The 20,992-nt window shown below is 46.5% G+C and overlaps 1 protein-coding gene and 1 non-coding gene across 2 annotated transcripts; one reads left to right on the top strand and one right to left on the bottom strand.

The window, feature by feature from the left end:
• Window positions 1–3,175: 3,175 nt before the first annotated feature.
• Window positions 3,176–3,368, bottom strand: LOC125517851 (U2 spliceosomal RNA). The gene has a single exon (XR_007287849.1). It is a non-coding gene; the product is annotated as a U2 spliceosomal RNA (small nuclear RNA).
• Window positions 3,369–7,110: 3,742 nt separating this feature from the next.
• Window positions 7,111–11,585, top strand: LOC125516898 (desmethyl-deoxy-podophyllotoxin synthase-like). The gene is made up of 2 exons (XM_087528676.1): window positions 7,111–8,030; window positions 10,840–11,585. Exons 1-2 carry the CDS (start codon window positions 7,143–7,145, stop codon window positions 11,458–11,460), a joined length of 1,509 nt encoding a protein of 502 aa, XP_087384802.1. The 5' UTR covers window positions 7,111–7,142; the 3' UTR covers window positions 11,461–11,585.
• The last annotated feature ends 9,407 nt before the right edge of the window (window positions 11,586–20,992 follow it).

Genomic DNA, 20,992 nt, shown 5'->3' with positions numbered 1-20,992 from the left:
GTTCCCTTTGTCATCGGTATGTTACTTGCCTGAGATTCGATCGTCGGTATCTCAATACCTAGTTCAATTTCGTTACCAGCAAGTCTCTTTACTCGTTCCGTAATGCTACATCTCGTAACTAACTCATTAGCTACATTGCTTGCAAGGCTTATAGTGATGTACATTACTGAGAGGGCCTAGAGATACCTCTCCGACAATCGGAGTGACAAATCCTAATTTTGATCCATGCCAACTCAACAAACACCATCGGAGATACCTGTAGAGCACCTTTATAATCACCCAGTTACGTTGTGACGTTTGGTAGCACACAAAGTGTTCCTCCGGTATTCGGGAGTTGCATGATCTCATAGTCATAGGAACATGTATAGTTATGGAGAAAGCAATAGCAACAAACTAAACAATCATCGTGCTAAGCTAACGGATGGGTCAAGTTAATCACATCATTCTCTAATGATGTGATCCCGTTAATCAAATGACAACTCATGTCTATGATTAGGAAACATAACCATCATTGATTCAACGAGCTAGTCAAGTAGAGGCAAACTAGTGACACTCTGTTTGTCTATGTATTTACACATGTAGTAAGTTTCCGGTTAATACAATTCTAGCATAAGCTAACGGATGGGTCAAGTCAATCACATCATTCTCTAATGATGTGATCCCGTTAATCAAATGACAACTCATGTCTATGTTTAGGTAACATAACCATCATTGATTCAACGAGCTAGTCAAGTAGAGGCAAACTAGTGACACTCTATTTGTCTATGTATTCACACATGTACTAAGTTTCCGGTTAATACAATTCTAGCATGAATAATAAACATTTATAATGATATAAGAAAATATAAATAACAACTCTATTATTGCCTTTAAGGCATATTTCCTTCAATTTTCACATAAGTTACCATAGTATGTTTTGAAAAACTATTTTTTTCCAGGGTTATGTTTTCAACAATTTTTTTAGGTGAAAAATTACCACGGTGTTTCTATGTAAATTATCAAGTATCCGGAGTGTATCTTATCGTACTGCCTGGGCCTCAGCCCGTCAATGCTCAAATCATGCACTTTCCCTTGTCTTTGCAAGGCTATCTTCAACGTGTATGCTCTCTATACCTCTCGCTTTCAATACACGAGAAAATAATTGCAAGGCTGTTAGCAATGTGCTTGGTCTTCTAGATGAAGAGTGCTTTCTCTCTGCTCATGAGAACGTCTCCGGCAAGTTGTCATCAAAATCCTTCATCATATAATTAGAGAAAAGGCCAACTACTGGCTGCAGCGTGGCAAGGTGCGAACTACACTAGAAGGAGACGAAAAATCTTGCTACTTTCATGCCTTTGCCTCAGCCCGGCTGAGACGCAATGAAATCACTGCCTTATAGTAGACGGAGTAGATTTTTTCTCACATGATGTGAAAATTTCAATCCTAACCAATTTCTACTCAAACTTACAACGGCCCTCTTTCACCCCTTCCTGAGACTTATCTCTGCAAAACCTATACCAATCACAAATTCCATATCTAAGATCTCTAGATGACCCCTTCCTGGACAAGGAAATATTTGATGCCTTCTTCTCCATATACGTGATTGCTAACCCCGCCAACTGGCTTTGGGCTTGGTTTCCATAGAAGCTTTTGGCCCTTGTTAAAAGAGAATTTGCAAGATTTTTCTCGAATTCTACCACAACCGTGCAGGCATTTCCTGCCTTAACAGGGTGACTATCATTGTAATCCAAAAATAATCAGATGCCACAACACCCGGTGCCTTTTGACCCATCTCGCTTCAAAATTGCCCCATAAAGGGCTAGCGAAGCTCCTGACCTTATGTCTAAAACATTTCAATGCCGCTCTTAGTTCATGCCGACCAGACAGGCTTCCTCTCAGGTAGAAACATGTCGGAAGAATTTCTCTACGTGGCTGGCTGACATCCTACATTGTGCACGCACAAACGCACCCAGTATGATTTTTTTTTTGTATTGTCACATCTTACAACACTTGTTTGTCAGTTTCTACCCGCACAAAACCAGTATGAAATCCAGTGAAAGCATGGAAATATTATTTTATTTTATCATCAGATACACATAAAGATGGCAATGAGGCCTCGAAACCGTGTCCCTGCGGGATTTTACCATATTAGGGGGCGGGGATGGGCATGTTTCGATCGCCCCAGGGATGCTCATGGGTAACATTTAAAACCCGCCAAGTTTCGCAGGTGCAAACCAGTTCCAACACTACCCACACCTGAAACCTGCCAAACCCGTGAAACATATGACATGTGGTCCCTAGAATAGACCAGGGTTGGCCAAAAGCCCATCATCCCGCTTCTGTGCACCCCAAAAATCTCAAACTCACGCACCCGTCTGCTTACCTCCTGGTGCCGCCTTTCAAATGTGGCAATTGTTTTTTATGACCGCTCAAGAAGATGGTTCCCCATGGGTTTGAAAAATCCAACGAGGACAGAGATGGGCAAAAACCTATCCTCGCACGTAGTTCACGGACGGGGACGGGCTTGGGTTTCTCTCACGGGGATGGGGATGGGCAAGCAAAACCCGACGGAATTCGTCTCCGTTGCCATCTTGGGATACACATGATAGAATGCAGTTGCACTTCCAACTTTGCAGGAACTCCAGAAAACTACAATCACACACTCACAATTAGCAAATTTCTTTCTCTAACAAATTTCTGAGCAGTTGGGGCTATGATTGCCTAGGTCGATCATGCGACACTCTGGCTTGCTTGCGGGCGGTGAATGTCGAGGCGACGACCCCGGAAGGCGGTGAGGGTTGGTTGTGCATGGCACACCAGCTTGGCTGATACCGGGGTGGCGGCCCCGTGTTGTGTCGGCCGCCTTGGTGTTGGGTGGTTTGAACGACACGGTGTTCTTGTGGCACGCTATCTTCACCTTCAATGTTGGGGTGGCCTTGACCTACTCACCCATAGTGGTCTGGTTTCTCTCTCCTTCATTCACCAACAGTGGGGTTCTGCAGTGTGGTGGTGTCATACCCCTTTGGATTCATTTGGTGTGATGGCAAGTTTGGGGTTGCATGTGTCTTGGTTGCCTTGCTCCAGCAGCCGGTGGGGGACTTTCTACCCTTTGTATCCCATTCTTGTCTAGTTTTCTCTAAGAATTAACATGTAAAAATATAATTAAGAGATAAAGAAAGTTAACACTGTGTATTGGTTGGGATGTGCCAAGCCGGACAGTAGTGCAACATCTGGGTGACACGTGAGAGACCAAATGGCAAGCCAATCTGATGAACCCTCCCACAAAAAATAAATTTCATGTAATTGTGGGCACATAACCCATGTACCATATATTAAACTAGTAAAAACATATATTACATTTGAACTTAGTCCAAAGGCCGAGAAGGCATGAGTTGCGACACTGGGCTGCCTCCTCTATTATACCTCGCCTCCGCCACTATTGTACCATCGTATTCAGGGAATCCATGGTGAGGATAGCTGTCATCATTCTCTTCTTATTCATTCTCTTTCATTAGAACCCCTCTTTCTTCGTGCTTGGTCCAACAGTTATAGCCGGGCATGAAACCGGACGTAAATAGGTGTATGTGAATGGTTCTTGAGTTAGAGTGATTGTGATCATTCTTACAGACAACACATGGACATCACGTAAAACCATCCGCCCGCTTGTTTGCCTTAGCCGCAACCAGAAAAGTATGCACGCTATTAATGAACTGGGTAGAGCATCGGTCATCCTACATCCATTGCCGGCTCATCTTCACTACACAACACCAAAAAGACCAAATTAATACAAGTTCATACATAAAGTTCACAGACACTTATTCTCATAAAACAACATACAAACTCTCTAGCTAAAGCATTTAAATGCAACAATAAATGTGATCAAGATCGCAACTAAGGTAACAATTGATCCAATGGCATAGTGATACCAAGCCTGTTTATTAACGGCATATTTTCTAACCTTTCTAATCTTCAAGCGCATCGCATCCATCTTGATCTTGTGATCATCGAGGACATCGGCAACATACAACTCCAGTTTCATCTTCTCTTCTTCAATTCTTTTCAATTTTTCTTTCGAATACTCATTTTCTTTTTCAACTAAATTTAACTTCTCGACAAGTCGGTCAGTTGCAATTTCCGATTCACATACCTCCTAGATAAAAAAAAATATCTATGTCAACTTGATGGGCATAATTGTCATAAGCACAAAATGCAATAAATAGTTATAAAAGAGAATATACCACATCTGAATCATAAACCGGACGAGGGCCGACGGGGACGGATATCAAAACCATGCCACTATGTATAACAAACAACGTACGAGTAACAAAATTATACAAGTAACTATCTAAATCACGCAAACATGTTTTTTTTTATAAAAAGGATAAGAACAAGAGGTTCACCAAGGTGACGTCGGCGACGGGACGGTGCGGGCGATCGACGGTGGTTAGGACGGGGACGGGAAGACACTAAGTAAACCACACCTGCATATGCAAACTAAGAAGTTAAATTGAGCTCAAATTGCATATAAATCAAATAAACTTCCACATATAATTACTCCCAAACCAAAACCCACAAATCACTATACTTATATCACTATACTTATAGAGCATTGCAAGAACTAATCTAGCAATGAGAGATAAAAGGACAAAGTTGCTAACCTTTGTAAACACTTGGATGGATGGGGTGCTTTCAAATCTTGACAAATTTTGGTAAAAATGGAGTATAAGCTCGAGCAAGAGGGGAAGAACAGAGAGGAGAGGAAAAGGGGAAATGGGCTCGGGCTGGACGAAGGGTTTATATAGGGGCATCTTTAGTCCTGGTTGGTTATACAGACCGGGACTAAAGGTGTACCTCTAGTCCCGGTTTGTGATACAAACGGGGACTAAAGAGGCCCGCGCGGGCCAGCCTGCCACCACCCCTTTAGTCCTAGTTTGTGGCACAAACCGGGACTAAAGGTACGCCACGAACCGGGACTAATAACGCCCGTGCCCTAGCCATTGGAACAAGGACTAATGATCACATTATTACCGGGCCGTAATCGAACAGGGACTAATGAGGCGAATGTAAGGTCGTTTTTCTACTAGTGCCTTTTGGTTCATTAGGTGTGACGATGAGCTTGGGGTTGCATGTGTCTTGGTTCCCTCGCTCCAGCAGCTGCCGGGGGACTTTCTACCCTTTGTATGCTGTTCTTGTCCGGTTTTCGCTAATAATCTGAAAAACTCTCTTCCTCTCCTGTCGATTTCTTGGAAAAAGAAACTCGTCTATACTATGCATATCTCTACGACAAGTAGTACATTTCCCTACTACCCATACATATATACTAGAAGGGTTGGGTGTGCTTTGCCGCACTATTGAATTTGTTGGGATTCTTAAATTTCTTTATTCACTCTATTTCAAAATATGTGGTGTATTACTTTTTTAAAAAAGTCTAACATTTTTAAGTTTTATCAAATTTATAGAGAAATGTATCAAAATTCATAATATCAAATCGGTGATATTAGCTTCATTATTAATGAATTTTCATTTTTTTGTTTAATACTGTGTATGTCAATTTTTTTGGCTCTGAACTTGGTCAAAGTTAAAGAAATTTGACTTTCCAAAAAATCAATAACCCTTATATTTTGAAATTGATGGAATATTTAGTTTGGTCGGTGGGGGAGACGACGGAGTGTGTTTTATGTTTATTTATAATATGGTTATTTGGTGGGCCTTCCACAGTGTGATTATGTGCTATCCGCTAATCAACCCATATTTATGTGGGAATATTTTTCATCAGTGGTAGCATGTACTGTATTCGTGCTATAGTATCACATGGTGGCGGTTTTTTCTAGGTGATGGGAGTCTGCGAGGGGTTGATATGCTTTTATAGGACGGTTGCTGCTGATTACTTTGAAAAATCGTTAGCCCAATCAAAATCGTAAATCAAATCCAAAATTAAATACCTCAATCGAATGAAAGAGTTCTAAAATTAGGGAACATAAAGAATTAAAATAATTAAATGAGAAAGCTCCATGAGAAATCGTTGACCCAATCAAAATTGGGTGACCCAAATGTAAATTATCGCCTCAATTAATTATGAAGATTTAAAAATTAGAAAGCGTAGTATATTGTAAAAAAATGAAAGAGTTTTGAAAAATTGTTGACTCGGTCAAAATTGGATGACCAAATCCTAATTGGAGACCTCAATTGATTGTGAGGCCTCCAATCCTAGACAGCTTAGTGAAGTATATTGTTTTCTATCACAGTAGCTACAGATGCATTAGCACTAAAAGTAAGAAAAGGCAATCTCGGAAATATAACACAGGGATTTATCCTAGCTCACCAGATGGTATTTTCTAATTCCATCGTCCTTTCACCATAACTCGTTAGTATTACGTGTCGATGCATCATGTGCCCCACGGACGCAAAGCGTATCACCTTAGGGGATTTTGCTAGTATATACTCCCTTCATTCCATAATGTAGTGTCTATAGATTTTCATGAAAGTCAAACTTTGCCAACTTTAACTAAGTGTATAGAGAAAACTGTCTACATATACAATACCAAATATTTATATTCTAAAAATATAACTCATGATGTATTCAATGATGTGCATTTGGTATTCTAGATGTACCTACTTTTCTCAATAAATATGGTTAAAGTTTGTAATGTTTGACTTTTGCAAAAATCTATAGGCACTACATTATGAAACGGAGGGAGTATAATACATTGTGATCTAGGCAGTACGTCAGAATTATGATTCTACCCAAAATCATCCCAATCGAAATGGTTTCAGTGACCGGTTAACCTAAACCTAACAACTAGAGTAATTTATTGTCCCAACAAAAAAATCTGTGTAGCTAGTGACTAGTGAGAGATGAAGAGTAAACAGAAACTTTACACCCCTTCAGCTTTGGTTATCACGCTTGATTAGTCACTCTCCCTCAACGTCAAGCTAGGAGCGGTTAGTGGTTGTGCAGATGGTAGGAAGTAATTAAGTCACAAAGAAAGCTGAGAGCTGAGCTCGATCGAGAACATCATTTCCAAACTTTGAATATTAATTGGCACAACTAAAACAAGCTAGGAGCGGCTAGTTGTTTGTTGCTATATAGAACCCTTGTTCCGTCTAATAGTATGCAGTACATGCGTGCGACTCTCGCCCTTCCTCACGTGGAGCAGTTCACGATGGCATACTACCACTTCGGCCTATGCCTCTTCTGGGCTCTCCTCTACCACGCCGTCCTACGCGCTCTTTCTGCCGCCGCCAAGCAGCCCCGGCCGAGGCTGCCACCCGGTCCGTGGCAGCTTCCGATCATCGGCAGCCTGCACCACCTGTTGCGCGGGCTCCCACACCGCACCATCCGCGATCTCTCCCTCCGGCATGGCCCGCTCATGCAGCTCCGGGTGTGCGAGCGCGTGGCCATCGTCGTCTCCTCCGCCGAGGCCGTGAGGGAGATATACAAGGGCAACGAGGCCAACTTCTCGGAGCGGCTCAGCAGCCCGGGCATCGACGAGCTCTCAAGGCATGGCCAGGGGATTATCTTCGCGCCATACGGCGACCACTGGCGCTTGCTTCGCCGGATCCTCATGACGGAGCTGCTCAGCGCGCGGCGCGTCGAGGCGTTCCGGCGGATCCGCGAGGAGGAGGCGGCTCGCCTCGTCTCGTCGCTTCAGGCGATGTCCGATGGCCGGCTAGTGAACATCGACGAGCGGCTCGACGAGTTCATGACAGACTCGGCTGTGCGCGCCATCTTCGGTGACAAGCTGCCGGACAGAGTCGCGTTCATGAAGAACGTTAAGCAAGGAGTGGACCTGTCGTCGCTGTTCGACCTCCGGGACCTCTTCCCTTCGTCGCGGCTAGTTCGGCTGCTGCCGCGCAATGGTGGCAAGGCGGAGCGGCACCGTCAAGAGATGTTCCGGCTCATGGACAACATACTTAGGAGTCACGAGGAGAGAAGGGCAGCCAGAGATGGAGACGACGAACAGGACATGGTCGATGTGTTGCTGAGGATCCAGAAAGAAGGCAATATGCGAGTTTCCCTAACCGACGGAGTCATAAGGGCACTGCTCATAGTAAGCTCTCTCGGTCTTGAAACTCCAAGCTTTCAATTACTCTCTAATATAAGGTGCATCTATTTTCATAAAAGTTAAATTGTAGCATATATGTTTGACCAAGATTATAATATAAATATCAATATCTACAATATAAAAATATGAAAACACTTTCCATGATGAATCTAGTGATCATACAAATTTAGTATTGTACATACTGATATTTGTTTTCTAAAAATTAGCCAGACATGAGCGCATTTGACTTCAAAAAAAATTAATACACCTCAACGTTTTGGTTGAATGGAGGAAGTAGTTGTCTAGCACTTTAAAACATGTTGCTTCTTCCACAAAGTCACTATTTTTTTGTTTTTTTGCGGGTCAACAAGTGTATATGTTAATTAAGCAAATAGTGCTACACTATTTGGTATTAATCAGTGATGGAGATTAAAAGATACCCCATTCGCATGATAGAGTATCATGGTTTAGTTAAAATTCTAATGAATTCATTAAGGCGAATAGTAGGAATTTGGGGCAGTCACCGCACACTCCTACTTGAGCGATTACAGCCGTTAAATCTGGCGTCGCCGTTTCGTCGCCATCCCCCCCCCCCCCCACCCTCCCCCACTCCAGCGGGCGGGACCGCCTCCCCGTGCGTCCTTCCGCATCTGTCTTCCCATGCGTCCTCCCGCCTCTGCCTTCGCATCCGGCTGCGACTACATCGCCCCTGCTTGCTTGTAGCTCCTGTGGACACCTTCTCGCCATCGACACCGTCGTGCCCGGGCACAGCGCCTCAATATCGGTTCCAGCTCTACTTCGGCTGGTTGTAGCAAAAACAATTGCTGGTTCCAGCTAAAAATCAATGCAACAAAAACATAGCGCCCATTCATCGCCGCACCTAATGCCATCGTCGCCTACTGCAGCAAAAATCAAAAGAGGTTCCAGCAGAAAAAAAATATATTAAAAAATCATGGCGGTGGCGGCATCATCATCCTCCCAATATGCAGAAAAATCGAAAAAATGTTCTAGCAAGAAAAATGCAGCAAAAAAGTCATGGTGGGGACCTCTATCGCCACCCACTACCATCCTCGCCTACTGCAGCAAAGTCAAATGTTGGTTCCAGCAAAAAAAAGTGGTACCAGCAAAAATTTGATGTAACAAAAAATCATGCATGGCGGCAACGGCACCACCATCCTCTCAATTTGCAGCAAAATCAAAGAAGATTCCAGAAAAAAATAGAAGTGATTCGACGGAAAAAATATTGATGTGGCAAAAAATAATGGCGGCCACCGTCGTCGTTGCCCACCACCATCCTCGCCAGTTGAAGCGAATCCGCCGGTCGGTCCCCAGCACCGCACCTTATCGGCACGACAAGCCATGACCTCCCCCCTTGCCGCACGCGGTGGTTGGTGCCTCGTGAAGTATCGCCCATTTGCAGGGGAGGTTGACGCGGGGTGGAGGACGGGTAGGTTGGTACGGGATTGACGACGGTCATCGTTGGTAAAAAAATTATTTAGGAAGCCGCCGCAGGGGAAGAAGATGCGTGAGGGGGAGAAGAAAAGACTTAGCGGTAGAATGAATGGCTAGGAGCGCTTCGTGTGACAGGATAAGAGAGACTTATGGGTGTTTGTTTCTAGTGACTTTTTGGTGTAGGAACTAGAAAAAGTCTCTCTTAGAGACTTTTTAACCAAACATGAGGAACTACTAATAAGGACTAAAAGTTGCTTTGTAGAACTAAATGAAGAAGACTCTCAAGCAGAGTCTTTTTTGTGACTTTTTGGGACTTTTCCAACAATGCTCCTCCATGCACCCATTGACCCGCCGTCCCATGGTGTTGTTTGGTTGTTATTTTTCTGTGTACTAAAGGTAACATGATCATTTAATAACCTTTAGGAAGGGACTAAGGACTTTTTAGTCCCTGAAAACAAACAAGAAGAGATTTTTTAGAGATTAGGGACTTTTTAGTTGGGACTGAAAAAGTCATTTATAAATCAAACAGGCCTTTAAGCCGCGGTGCGTGGGCCCGTTGCCAGCATGGACGTGACCGGCGGAGTCTTATCCAGTCGACCGGTTTTAAACGTTTCCCATCCATTAATCAGATTTGGTACTCGCATTTCATTCTCCCCAGCAGATTTTTGCCCCGCGCGATCAAGTACGCCCGACGACAAGGACAACCAATCAACGCTAACTTTTGCTCGTGGATTACTGCTAGCGGATGTTTTGGACAGCGGCAACATGCACGTCAGGTGACCACTGGATGAAGAGCTTAGGTGCTCCCGGAGCAGCAGATATTCTCCCCGACTCCCCGTACACGATCCCTGATCGATCCGCCGTTGGCCGGTGCCTTTGGTTCAAGCACCTCACGTTGATGGATTCGAGCCGGTGTTTTTCTAAGCACGGACAGATCGACCCTGAGCAGAGCAAAGCTTGGACTATGCTGGTTGTGTTCATGACGAGCAGTACGGATAGGGAAGAGGAGCGAGCAGTATAATTTATTTTTTCCGCGGAGAGACGAGCTTCAAAAAACACAAAGTTACCCTTTTAATTTTTAATTTTTTTAAGGGGATATACCGAAGCGGAACCCTAATAACAAAACTGCCTTCGCTCCAAAATATTAGGCGTAGTTTGAATCTCTTTCTTTCATCAATTCTTACTACAATAATATTTTACTTTTTAACCGTTGACTAAATATTGTACGTGAGATTTACAGTTAAAGCATGAATTTGAATAGTCAAACGGCACTTAGTATCTACTAAAGGAAAAGGGGAAATGGGACTAATAAAGCTGATTATGACTAAACCTTATGCAACTTGTGTGACTATCATTTTCGCAGGATGTCTTCGGTGCAGCACTTGACACCTCAATTACTACTTTGCAATGGGCGATGGTTGAACTGATGGCGAACCCAAGCGTGATGCAGAGGGTGCAATCTGAGATAGACTGTGTCCTCGCCGGACAAGCCGCGGTACAAGAGGCTTCCCTAAAAGGCATGCAATACCTGAGGGCAATTATTAAAGAGACCTTGCGACTGCATCCTCCTGCTCCTTTCTTTCCTAGATTGTGCATGCAAGACTATAAGATTCAAGGATACAATGTACCACAGGGAGCGATTCTGCTAACCAACATATGGGCAATCTCTAGGGACCCAAAGTATTGGGATGAGCCACAGAAGTTCATGCCAGAGAGGTTCGAAGGCGTGGGTGTTGCTGACTTTAGAGGTGCGGACTTCGAGTTCACTCCTTTCGGTGTTGGGCGGAGGATTTGCCCTGGGATCAACTTTGCGTATGCGGACATTGAGATTGCGTTGGCTAGCCTTCTTTACCATTTTGACTGGGAGCTGCCTCCCAGAGTTGACCCAAGGAAAATAGACATGACAGAGGTGTTTGGAGCAACTGTTCGAAGGAAGGCCGAACTATTTTTGTGCCCCATTCGTCGTGTCCCCCTCTATAGATGAATAACATTTGTTGAACCACATCATCTTTAATGTAAGCAGCTCGCATATATGTACCTTATGTAATCGTAATCTGTATTTCTATAAAGTACAGTTCAATGTACACATTTAAGAAAAATAACATGTGGTGTTTTATAATAAACCCTACCCACCTTGTAGTTTTGTGTGGCAAAATATCTTTCATAATGTCTTACTTGTGGAATAATTGTAGATATTATCTATGACAAAGGTTATCATCAATAATGGTCAAAATATTTGTTCTAGTGTACTCCCTAACACATCTACCATAGGTGATATTTTTTAAGGACACTCTTTATTGATCTCTCAATGCCTGCATCAATATAATGGACAAAACCCATCAAATACACATTTATAACCTTTAGTAAAAAAAGAGGTGAACTCTTCTTTTGTTCATTTCTTAGTTGAGAGGTTCATTTTTGTCGGGAAATTCACTTTTTGTATGGAAGTTCATCCAAGGTCTTGGTCACTACTTGGTAAATTCGGTTACCGTCGAGTAACTGCGCTTCTCAATCCCCCATAGTAAATATAGTTACCAAGGGAAAATATGTGTTTTTCTGAAAATGTTGAATCCAAACACTCCATTGTTAAATGGCTTGACATATCTATGTAACATCACACCACAAGCAAAGGTGCAGTGGTAAATTGGTGCGCTGCTCCCCTAGAGGTCAAAGGTTATGCTTTGAGTGCACACAATTTTTTTGTTATTTGTTAGATGCACCGGTTGAATGGCAACATTTTGTTGGCGGCGTGGGTCGAACCGGCGACTTGGAAGAACAGAATGGATGCTGAAGTCTAGATAATGTGTGAGTAGCAATCTCTAGTCCTAAAGAGAGAGTTGATAGTCTGGTATTCCGGTTTATTTTTATCCGTTTTTTTGTCTCACCTCCCATCACCCCTCCCACTGGTTTTTATCTCTTTACAAATCTCTACTCAGGGTATCTTCAACGCTGACCCGCAAATTTTCTCCGGTATCTGTCCGCCGACTAGGGGACCAGTTCACGAAAACTGATAGCGGAGGCCACCATCCAATGTTGTATACATACATTTCAACCATTATTTGAACTAATTGGACGAAATTCATGCAAACGCGTCTGATTTCATATAAAGTGGAGAAAATTCATTACATTTTGGACAATTTTTAACTAAAAGGGCCATTTGCAATACTGTCCCTAACTCAAACCACCTACTCAGATTTGCCTCTAATTTCGAAGCCTGCTCATATTTGCCCCTCTGCCGTTAGGTAATCTTACAGAAATGCCCTTCGGTGTCGTTTTCGTTAGGTCAAAGGCCTTTGACCGTCTACGGACGTTTCCCGGACATTTTGCCCCTGCCTCCATGTGTCACTTACATGCGGGCCCATTCTAAAAGAATAAACTCTTTCTCTCACCCCCCTCTTTCACACACACTTACATGTGCCCCCCTGATGAAGCTATGTACCTAGGGTAGGGTCATGGACCTGTCCAAACTGCCCTACCCAAGGACATCTCTAGAAGAAATCACCTTTCAATCGACTTGGAAGTGTTCCACTCGACAGACTCGGAGACACTCGACCAAGAAGCGATCACTCGACCAAGACCAAACCACTCGACGGCCAGGAGACCTAAAGGCACTCCGCACGCTAACGGTCGGTTATTAAGTAGCTTTTATGATCATCATAGCACTTTATTAAGGGCGTTACCAATAACGCCCGACCTCAATGTATTTAAAACCCTGCATAACCGAGGGCCAGAGGGGTCCGGCGAACTCTATATAAGCCACCCCCCTCCTCAGTGTAAAGGGTTCGCACCCCTGTAAACCATACACGCATAATCCAGTCGACCGCCTCCGGGCTCCGAGACGTAGGGCTATTACTTCCTCTGAGAAGGGCCTGAACTCGTAAACCTCGTGTGCTTACAACTTCTCCATAGCTAAGATCTTGCCTCTCCATACTTACCCCCCTACATTACTGTCAGACTTAGAACCACGACAGTTGGCGCCCACCGTGGGGCAGGTGTTTTAGCGATTTGTTGGAGGAGTTGCGATCTTTTCCGATCCAAATCATCATGGTTTCCGGTGGAGTTTTGGTGGAGGGCCGCGAGATCCGTCTCAGCGCGCTCACGTTCATCGCCGACGACTCCGCTTGGCTTCAGGAGGCTCCGCTCGACGCGGACGCGCTCCCTGTCCGCGGGGCGACGCACTTTCGCGCATGCGTCCGCGGCATCCTTTTGCGGCAACCCTCGACCCCCTACCGGTCGGCTCCTGTGTTGTCCTCCCTCCCTGTTTCCCGCCGGCGCAAGCGCTCCGGTCGGTCGAGACTTCAGCGGTGGGTGAGACACGCTGTGGCACGCCAGTCGGCCACCCCTCAAGTCGCGGTGATCGAGCCCGATGAATCCCTCTACGGCCTGTTCGATCTGTCGACTGGCTCCGCAGAGACCGCATCCGAGTGCGACAGCAGCGATCCGGCGGTGGAGGTTCTGATGGTCGATGGACCGCCCAGTCCTCCCGGTTTTCCCCGCACCGACGGAGGCGCAGGTGGAGGCGACCCGTCACGTCCCCATGAGGAATATCTCCCCGAGCCTCTCACGTCGCTGCAGAGAGAAGAACTTCGTCGCCGGAACATGGATGCACTGCACACTCCTATCGTTGGAGAAGCCCCCGAGGCTTGTGCCTTGGAGGACGCGCGCCTGGAAAACTTGGCCGAGCGCACTCGACTGGAGAACCTCCAGCGAGCACTCGACGAGCGTGCGCGACAATGGGTTCCAGAATCCAGTCGGCGTCAGCTCTTTCCGCCCCCGCATGTATATTGAACTCCGATTCAGAATTTAGCAACTGCAGCCCGTATAGCAGAATCGATTCAGCCTTCCCAGTCGGAGGCTGGCAGAGGCTTGCTGCAGATCAAAGCGTTACTCTGGTCAGAAGGAGACCAGAATTCCGCTGTCTCTCAGTCGCGGAACAGGATTCATAGCAGATCCGTTGCTGCAGACACAATCTAGTCGACTCATAGCCCAAGATCGCCCCCGAGGCGTGAGGGACGTGGGGACCGGCGTAATCAGTACGGGAACCATGAGCAATATGATCACCGTTTCGATCGTGACGATCGACGTCGAGTGCCCACCCCTCCCCCGAGGAGCGGGTCGTATGCGCCTCGACAGCAGGATGACAGGCGCCCTCGTAGTGTTGGGCGAAGGATTCCAGTCGACTCCAGGGAGCCAGGCTTTGATGCGAGATCCATTCTCGTTCAAGGTTTGGTCGACAGGAACAGAGCTCACCGAGAAGGTCATGACAGAGATGCACCTACCAGCAGCAGAGCACATGTTTCAGGGCCAGAGTGCTTTAGTAGAGCCATCAGGGCCGCTGTGATTCCTCCCAACTTTAGGTTGGCGACTGGAGTCAGTAAGTTCACTGGTGAGTCCAAGCCCGATACTTGGCTTGAAGACTACCGAGTGGCCGTTCAGATTGGCGACGGCAATGATGAAGTGGCCATGAAGCACCTGCCTCTCATGTTGGAGGGCTCGGCCAGAGCGTGGCTGAACCAGTTAGCCCCCAGCAGCATTTACACTTGGGAAGATCTCGCCCGAGTGTTTGTCACCACATTTGAAGGAACATGCAAGCGACCGGCAGGGCTGACTAAACTGCGGTCTTGCGTGCAGAAGCCGAATGAAACTTTGAGGGATTACATCCAGAGATGGATCATGTTACATCACATGGTAGAGAATGTGCCTGACCACCAAGCAGTCTGTGCCTTCAAAGAAGGCGTCAAGTACACAGAACTGAATCTGAAATTCGGTCGGACCGGAGATATGTCTCTGAATCGGATGATGGAGATTGCCACCAAGTACGCTAATGGTGAAGATGAAGATCGACTCAGGAGTGGCAAGCTCAAGTCAGTCGCTTAAGAAACCGGAGGAAATTCCAATCGGAAACAGAAGCGGAAAGCCGAGCCAGCTGCTCCTGGGGAAGCCTTGGCTGTAACCCAAGGAAAGTTTAAAGGGAAACCCAAAGGACCTTGGAACCCCAAGAAAGTTAAAGACCAGGACGGAAATGATGTGTTGGATTTGCCATGTCTCGTCCACACCAAGAAAGATGAAGAGGGTAATTTCATTTACCCGAAACATACCACTCGACAGTGCCGACTCTTGATCCAGCAGTTCCAGGGCAAGCAGCCCAAGGATAAGGAAAAGGAGTCGGACAAAGTTGAGGACAAGGAAGATAGTGATGATGGATACCCCCAGGTCAATTCCACCCTGATGATTTTTGCTGATGTTGAAAGCAAAAGTCGACTGAAAGTTATCAACCGAGAGGTGAATATGGTTGCTCCAGCGACACCCAGTTATCTGAAGTGGTCTCAGACTGCCATAATATTCGACCGGTCCGATCACCCAACGCACATCGCCACCCCTGGGAGGCAAGCTTTGGTGGTCGACCCAGTTGTTGAAGGCACTCGACTGACCAAAGTCTTGATGGATGGTGGCAGTGGTTTGAACATATTATATGCTGAGACATTGAAAGGGATGGGCATTCCGATGTCCAGACTTAGTACCAGCAACATGAGTTTCCATGGAGTCATTCCTGGGAAGAAGGCTGAATCACTCGCCAGATTGCTCTTGATGTGGTTTTCGGTGATTCCAAGAATTACCGCAAAGAAAAGTTGACGTTTGAAGTTGTAGACTTCCAGAGTGCCTATCACGCTATTTTGGGCAGGCCGACTTATGCACGCTTCATGGCCCGACCATGTTATGTGTATCTCAAACTGAAGATGCCTGGCCCCAAAGGTGTGATCACTATTACGGGCAATCGGAAGAAAGCAGAAGAATGTTTTCAGAAAGGTTCAAAGATCACTGATGCTCAGATGGCAGTGGTGGAGCTGCAGGAATACCAGAAGACTGTAGACCCGAGTGATTTGTTGCGAGCCAAGAAGCCCGCTACAGAATCAGCTTTTCAGTCGTCTGGCGAAACGAAGACAACTCACATCCACCCGACCGATCCCAGCGCTGCTCCAACTCATATCTCAACAACACTCGACTCCAAATAGGAAGAAGCGCTCATCCAGTTCCTCCGTGAGAACTGGGACATTTTTGCATGGAAGCCTTCTGACATGCCGGGTGTTCCCAGGGAGCTGGCTGAGCACCGCCTAAGAGTCGACTCAAAAGTAAAACCTGTCAAGGAACATCTCCGACGGTCCGCCATCCAGAAGAGAAAGTCTATTGGCGAAGAGGTGGCTCGGCTCTTAGCAGCGGAGTTCATCCGAGAAATCTACCACTTCGAGTGGCTCGCCAACGTTGTCATGGCCCCCAAGAAGGACAAGTCACTTCGCATGTGCATTGACTTTAAACATATCAATCGGGCCTGCCCGAAAGATCATTTTCCTCTCCCCCGCATCGATCAGATAGTCGATTCAACTGCGGGATGTGAGCGACTGTCTTTTTTAGATGCCTATTCCGGGTACCATCAGATCCGTCTGTATGGACCTGACGAGATCAATACAACTTTCATCACTCCATTCGGGTGCTTCTGTTATGTTACCATGCCGTTCGGCCTCAAGAATGCCGGAGCCACATTCATGAGGATGATTCAGAAGTGTTTGCTCACTCAAATCAGTTGGAATGTGGAAGCATACATGGATGACATTGTGGTCAAGTCACGGAAGGGTTTCGACCTGCTGGCTGACCTTGCTGAAACCTTTGCCAACCTCAGGAGGTATGTTATCAAGCTTAATCCATCAAAGTGCACATTCGGAATTCCTGGCGGAAAATTACTCGGTTTTCTCATTTCCGAGCGGGGAATCGACGCCAATCCAGAAAAAGTCGGTACTATACTCTGAATGAAAAGTCCTGTGCGAGTGCACGACGTCCAGAAGCTTACTGGTTGCTTGGCCGCTTTAAGTCGATTCATATCTCGTCTCAGTGAAAAGGCATTGCCTCTTTACCGATTGATGAAGAAGTCCGACAAGTTCGAGTGGACTCTCTAAGCGGATGCAGCGTTTGCAGAGCTCAAAGCTCTGCTCTCCACCCAGCCAGTGCTTGCTGCCCCAATTAGCAAGGAGCCTTTGCTGCTTTACATCGCAGCCACGGGACAAGTCGTCAGTACGGTACTTACGGTCGAGCGGGAAGAAGAAGGAAAAGCCTTCAAAGTTCAGCGCCCAGTATATTATATTTCTGAAGTTTTGACCCCGTCGAAGCAAAGATATCCTCATTATCAGAAGCTTGTATATGGGATTTATATGACCACAAAGAAAGTTGCTCACTACTTCTCTGATCATTCCATTACAGTCGTCAGCGACGCTCCGTTGTCAGAGATCCTGCATAACAGAGATGCAACTGGTCGAGTGGAAAAATGGGCGATTGAACTCCTTCCTCTAGATATCAAGTTCGAGGCAAAGAAAGCTATCAAGTCCCAGGCAATAGCAGATTTCGTCGCCGAGTGGATTGAACAGCAACTGCCGACTCAGGTTCACTCGGAGCATTGGACCATGTTCTTCGACGGTTCCAAAATGCTGAATGGTTCCGGTGCCGGGGTGGTGTTGGTCTCCCCCCGAGGAGATAAGCTCAGATATGTTCTTCAAATCCACTTTGATTCCTCCAATAACGAGGCGGAATATGAAGCACTTTTATATGGGTTGCGCATGGCCATTTCACTCGGCGTCCGTCGCCTCATGATCTATGGCGACTCAGATTTGGTGGTTAATCAGGTGATGAAGGGATTGGACGTCAGAAGTCCAGCCATGACTGGTTATTGCAATGCAGTGAGAAAGCTGGAGAAGAAATTCGAGGGGTTAGAGCTTCACCACATACCCCGACTGAAAAATCAAGCAGCTGATGATTTGGAAAAAATAGGTTCCAAAAGAGAAGCCATTCCCAGCAATGTGTTTTTGGAACACATCCACACACCATCAGTTCAGGAGGATCCCTTCACTGAAGAGGCCCCACAGCCAAAAAGTGCCACGGATCCGACTGAAGTTGAAGTTCCAGCTGTGGTCGACCTGATCATGGAAGTCTTGGTCATCACTTCCGACTGGACAGTACCGTACATCGCGTACATCCTAAGGAAAGAACTCCTATAGGACAAAGAAGAGGCTCGACAGATCGTCCGTCGATCCAAGGCCTTTACAGTCATAAAGGGACAGTTGTATAGAGAAAGCGTGACTGGAGTCAGTCAGAAGTGTATAACACCAGAAGAAGGTCAGATGATCCTTGATGATATCCACTCGGGGACCTGTGGTCATCATGCGTCCTCTCGGACCATTGTGGCTAAAGCATACCGAGCGGGATTTTACTGGCCAAGGGCCAATGAAATGGCAAAAGAGATAGTCGACAAATGTGAAGGATGTCAGTATTACTCCAATATGTCGCACAAGCCCGCGTCAGCTCTGAAAACCATTCCACTCGTCTAGCCCTTCGCTGTTTGGGGGCTGGACATGGTTGGACCACTGAAAACGGGCAGGAGCGGCTTCACTCATGTGCTAGTAGCAGTCGACAAGTTCACCAAATGGATTGAAGCTAAGCCTATCAAGAATCTTGATGCTTGCACTGCTATCAGTTTCATCAGAGAGTTGATATTCAGATATGGAGTTCTGCACAACATCATCACTGATAATGGGTCAAACTTCGACTCCGACAAATTCAGGGCCTTTTGCGCCTCTCAGGGCACACGAGTCGACTATGCTTCGATCGCCCACCCTCAGTCGAATGGACAGGCGGAAAGAGCAAACGGCCTAATTCTCAAAGGACTGAAACCTCGATTGATGCGCGATCTCAAGCACGCAGTAGGTGCATGGGTTGACGAGCTTCCATCAGTTCTTTGGGGATTGAGGACGACCCCGAACCGAATGACCGGAAGAACCCCATTCTTTCTGGTCTACGGAGCCGAAGCAGTATTGCCGAGTGACATGCTTCACAACGCCCCTCGAGTCGAGCTCTACTCCGAAGAAGAAGCAGAACAAGCCCGGCAGGACGCAGTCGACCTCCTGGTAGAAGAAAGAGAAATGGCCATGATCTGATTGACCATCTATCAGCAAGACTTTCGTCGATTCCATGCCAGAAATGTGAAGAGTCGAGCCTTCCAAGAAGGAGACTTAGTCCTCCGAGTGGATCAGCAGAAACCACACAAACTCGCTCCTACTTGGGAAGGCCCCTTCATAGTCAGCAGAGTCCTCCACAATGGAGCGTATCACCTCTATAATGTCGATCGCCAGATTGATGAGCCACGAGCCTGGAATGCGGAGCTACTCCGCCCCTTTTATACTTGAATTCTCACTTGGATGAGATGTAATAAGAAAAAAAACTCCTGTAGTTTATTTATCAAAGACAAGAGCGTTATAATTTTCCCAGTGATTGTTACTGTTTTTGTTTGCGTAAGAAATCCCCCAGTGGGTGGCTTAGCTGCGAATCCGCTTCGCCTAAGTTTGTAAAAATAATTTCCTACCGAGTGGTGAGCCAGCCTCCCACTCGGGGGCTTAGCTGCGAACCCGTTTCGCCTAAGTATTTAAAAATCCTACCGAGTGGAGAGCAATCCTCCCACTCGGGGGCTTAGCTGCAGTCCAGTACTCGCCTAAGTTTTCTCACTCGGAGACTTAGCTGCAGTCTGGCACTCGCCTAAATTTGCAAAAATCCTACCGAGTGGAGAGCAATCCTCTCACTCGGGGGCTTAGCTGCAGTCCAGTACTCGCCTAAGTTTTCTCACTCGGAGACTTAGCTGCAGTCCGGCACTCGCCTAAGTTTGAAAAAATCCTACCGAGTGGAGAGCAATCCTCCCGCTCGGGGGCTTAGCTGCAGTCCAGTACTCGCCTAAGTTTTCTCACTCGGAAACTTAGCTGCAGTCCGGCACTCGCCTAAGTTTGAAAAATCCTACCGAGTGGAGAGCAATCCTCCCACTCGGGGGCTTAGCTGCAGTCCAGTACTCGCCTAAGTTTTCTCACTTGGAGACTTAGCTGCAGTCCGGCACTCGCCTAAGTTTGAAAAACCCTACCGAGTGGAGAGCAATCCTCCCACTCGGGGGCTTAGCTGCAGTCCAGTACTCGCCTAAGTTTTCTCACTCGGAGACTTAGCTGCAGTCCGGCACTCGCCTAAGTTTGAAAAACCCTACCGAGTGGAGAGAAATCCTCCCACTCGGGGGCTTAGCTGCAGTCCAGTACTCGCCTAAGTTCTCTCACTTGGAGACTTAGCTGCAGTCCGGCACTCGCCTAAGTTTGAAAAATCCTACCGAGTGGAGAGCAATCCTCCCACTCGGGGGCTTAGCTGTAGTCCAGTACTCGCCTAAGTTTTCTCACTCAGAGACTTAGCTGCAGTCCGGCACTCGCCTAAGTTTGAAAAATCCTACCGAGTGGAGAGCAATCCTCCCACTCGGGGGCTTAGCTGTAGTCCAGTACTCGCCTAAGTATCTGAAAATCCTACCGAGTGGTGAACGACCCTCCCACTCGGGGGCTTAGCTGCAGTCCAAGTACTCGCCTAAGTACAAGACACATCCCACCCTGCAGTGACGAGGTGCAGGTCGACTGTCACCTTCTCCTTGGGAGCTTCGCCACAAATACAACGTGCGC

Source organism: Triticum urartu, chromosome 6A (genome assembly GCF_056163025.1).
Source record: "Triticum urartu cultivar PI428250 chromosome 6A, HENAU_Tu73, whole genome shotgun sequence".
NCBI lineage: Eukaryota > Viridiplantae > Streptophyta > Magnoliopsida > Poales > Poaceae > Triticum > Triticum urartu.
The sequence above is the reverse complement of the archived record's forward strand: the minus strand, read 5'-3'. Positions and strand labels throughout refer to the sequence as shown.

Bases quoted from the DNA above. Each gene is read 5' to 3' on its own strand.
- LOC125516898 (XM_087528676.1), top strand. From the start codon at position 7,143: ATGGCATACTACCACTTCGGCCTATGCCTCTTCTGGGCTCTCCTCTAC. The intron at 8,031-10,839 runs GTAAGCTCTCTC...TCATTTTCGCAG, and splicing joins TCATAAGGGCACTGCTCATA to GATGTCTTCGGTGCAGCACT.